Source organism: Micropterus dolomieu, linkage group LG17 (assembly GCF_021292245.1).
Source record: "Micropterus dolomieu isolate WLL.071019.BEF.003 ecotype Adirondacks linkage group LG17, ASM2129224v1, whole genome shotgun sequence".
NCBI classification, from domain to species: domain Eukaryota; kingdom Metazoa; phylum Chordata; class Actinopteri; order Centrarchiformes; family Centrarchidae; genus Micropterus; species Micropterus dolomieu.
In genome coordinates this window covers 38,218,905-38,221,993 of record NC_060166.1, presented here as the reverse complement: position 1 = coordinate 38,221,993, position 3,089 = coordinate 38,218,905, and the positions used below count along the sequence as shown (strand labels likewise).

The 3,089-nt window shown below is 45.7% G+C and overlaps 2 protein-coding genes across 2 annotated transcripts in view; both read left to right on the top strand.

Annotated features, from left to right (window-relative positions):
• Positions 1-3,089, top strand: part of LOC123985567 (SH3KBP1-binding protein 1-like) — a 234,595-nt gene that overhangs the window by 142,831 nt on the left and 88,675 nt on the right. The gene's annotated exons all lie outside the window — the stretch shown is intronic.
• zgc:162872 (BAR_ACAPs and ArfGap_ACAP domain-containing protein) overlaps positions 1-3,089 on the top strand; it is a 28,218-nt gene that overhangs the window by 4,564 nt on the left and 20,565 nt on the right. Inside the window, exons 5-10 of the mRNA XM_046073181.1 lie at positions 357-415; positions 900-1,083; positions 1,179-1,223; positions 2,036-2,131; positions 2,231-2,305; positions 2,660-2,763. Coding sequence (XP_045929137.1) covers positions 357-415; positions 900-1,083; positions 1,179-1,223; positions 2,036-2,131; positions 2,231-2,305; positions 2,660-2,763 — 563 coding nt within the window. The remainder of the gene's footprint in view (positions 1-356; positions 416-899; positions 1,084-1,178; positions 1,224-2,035; positions 2,132-2,230; positions 2,306-2,659; positions 2,764-3,089) is intronic.

Sequence of the window (3,089 nt, the reverse complement as noted above, 5' to 3'; positions counted from 1 at the left end):
TAACGTACTCCCCGTTACACACAGTCTGCAGTTATGTTGCAGGGTGTTCTCGGAGTGGAGGAAGTGTGTTGAATGCTGGCAGAAGGTCAGCGTCTCAGCTATTTGTTTTGAAAGCTTTCCTACTGTCTTCCTGTTTCCTTCCTCTCAGAACTGTCTGAACCAGTTCAACCAGGGCCTGCAGGAGATGGTCAGCTTCCACACTGTGAGTGATCACACACATCCTGTTTTCTTCGTATGTTCTTTACCTCCACTTGTTTGAGTCACGTTATCAGTGTGTTCAGCTGTAACTGACAAACCTATACAGTGACGAGTAGCAGCAGCAGTACTGTGTTCACCCGTCTGTCTTTTGTCCTCAGATGTTGTTTGATCAGACTCAGAGAGCCATCAGCCAGCAGCTGACCAACCTCTGTACACAGTAGGTCCAAAACACACACACGTTTTTTACAGAAGACACTTTTGAATTGTGTCCTAAATTAAACACGTTTATCAGTTAAGTCGAGAAAGTTGCAGTTTGTCATAAAACTGTTGAAGTATAAGACTGTGAAGATATATAATTACAAAGACTGCAACCAAAAAAGTTATGACGTCACATGTGACTTTTTCTCTCCATGGCTGAAGCTAATGTTATTGAAACTAACGTCACTAATGCTAACGTTACTGACGCCAACGTTATTGAAGTGTCTCTGATGCTAACATTAGTCAAGCTAACGTGACCTAAGCAAATATCACTGAAGCTAACGACGCTGAAACTAACGAGACTGAAGCTAACGTTATTGAAGCGTCACTGATGCTAACATTACTGAAGCTAACGTGACCTAAGCAGCCGAGTAATAATACAAACACTAATTTCCTTGTGACGATGATGATGCTGATGATGATGATGATGATGTGTGTCTGAGGTTTCTGCCCCAGCTGGTGGAGACCAGGAGGGAGTTTGCTCGGATCGGAGAGGATCTGGATACGGCGGCGGTGAAGAACGCTCAGGTGTCTCGCCACAAAGCTGGCGAAGCCGAGCGGGCGAGTCATCTGCTGCTCGCCACACGCAAATGCTATCAACACTTTGCCCTGGACTACTGTCTGCAGGTACGCACGCAGACCAGCACACGCAGACCAGCACACCTGGGGAAAGGTGTTAACTAAATATCAGCCGCTGAAATATTCTTTCCTTTCTTTTCCAGCTCAACACCTTCAAGACTCAGCAGAGACTCGACATCTTAAACTCTGTGAGTTGAGATTTAACTTTATAAACTGTAGATTAACTTTAGCATAAAGACTGGAAGCAGGGGGAAAGTAGTAGTAAGGGTTGGGTATCGTTTCAGTTTTATTGATTCTGAATCCGGTTCTTATCAGATCTCGGTTCTGGTTCCAACCCCTTCAAAACAGATCTTGTCAGTGCTCTGTGAGCTTCCTCCTCTTCCCCTTCATGGCTAAAGTGAAAGGAGTCTCTGTACTAGAATGGCGTCTCTGGGGACTTGTCTCTAAGTAAAATATATATTGAATCATTTGTGTACATCTTTGGTTCCCCTTCAGTATAAAAGGTGAACGTCGGCTCACCTGTGTTTAGTACCTGAGGCGTCGCTGCTGTTAGCGTTAGCTGGATCTGGGAGAGTGCGACACGTTGAACACGGTGAAGCGTTCCTTCAGATTCACGCCGTGTTAAAGGAAACGCTTCGTCACGTCAGAGCTGCTTCCTCTCTCGCACCGAACCTCCTGACTGCAGCTGCTGCAGTTTGTTAGTGAAGCTGAGTCAAACTTTGGAGCGTTTGCTGCGGTCCGCCACGGTCCAGGACCAGAACCAGAAGGACTCTCTTCTTCACGCTTTGTTGACGGAACACGTGAGGTGACGTTAGGTCGGCGTAGCGGCTGCTGGCAGATCAGAGACACTTTGACGGACGGTAAAAGTCTGCAGTTCAGTCAGGAGCTGAGATATGCAGAAAGTTAGGAACCGAGGAGCAGGATCCAAACGCACGAGACTTATCCAATAGTAAAAACTGTTCTAGTACCTTTTCAAAGTACTGATGTGTTTGTTTTTTAGGTGTTCTCCTTCGTCCATGCTCAGTTCACCTTCTTCCACCAAGGCTTCGACCTGCTCAGGGACCTGGAGCCCACCATGAAAACGATGGCAGCCCAGGTCCTGACCTCTGACCCCTTTCTCTGAATTATTAGAAATTATTTGGTTCCTCCTCCTCTGCGATCTAACCTCACCGTGTGCTTCTCTTTCTGGCCTCAGCTATCGCAGTTATCAACAGATTGTGCAGCTAAAAGAAAAGACCTGGAGAACTCACACCTGCTGGTCCAGCAGAGAGTAAGGACTCTTCACCAAACACAGTCAGCTGTTTATTATTCCCATTTTCCTCCTCGGGAGCTCATCTGTCTGTCGGGATCTAAATCTGATGCAAAAACAAATGCATAAAAAGATGGCATGGTTCTTTAGTCACAGGAGCGTGCATGCTGGGGGATAAATAAGATGTTCAGCTGTAAAGTAAACTGTTAAAACAACAGTTTGCTTTCTTGAATTAGATGTACAGTACAATCCAGCTGCTGGTTAGCTTAGCTTAGCATAAACACTTGAAACAGGGGGAAACAGCTAGCCTGGCTCTGTCCAAAGGTAACAAAGTCCTAGACCCAGCAACACTGATGTTTTGTATGTGTGTGTTAGGATGCTTCCGGAGAGCCATTGGTCAGCCCGTGTCCCGAGAGTGATGACATCATCCAGGGTTACCTCTTCAAACGCTCCAGGAGGAAATCCAAAACCTGGAAGAGGTACAGACATGATTCTACTGGTTTCTACTCTGTGTGCACGTTTAAATAAATCTTCATGTTATAAAACAAAACTTAATTTTAATATTTAAACTTGTTTCAGATGCTGGTTTTCCATCAGAGACAACCAGCTCTTCTACAGGAAGTCACACAAGGTACATTTAAGTGATGACCTTATTGTGAAAACCGCCGCCAGCAGAGGAGAACAACAGCTTGTAAAGTTCTGTTGATGTTGCGTCCCACCACACAGCAGAGTTTAGGCGGACGGATGTGACAAGGAGGCTCCTTCATGCAAAGCAAAGTCACTGCAGAGGGACATGCAGACTTCA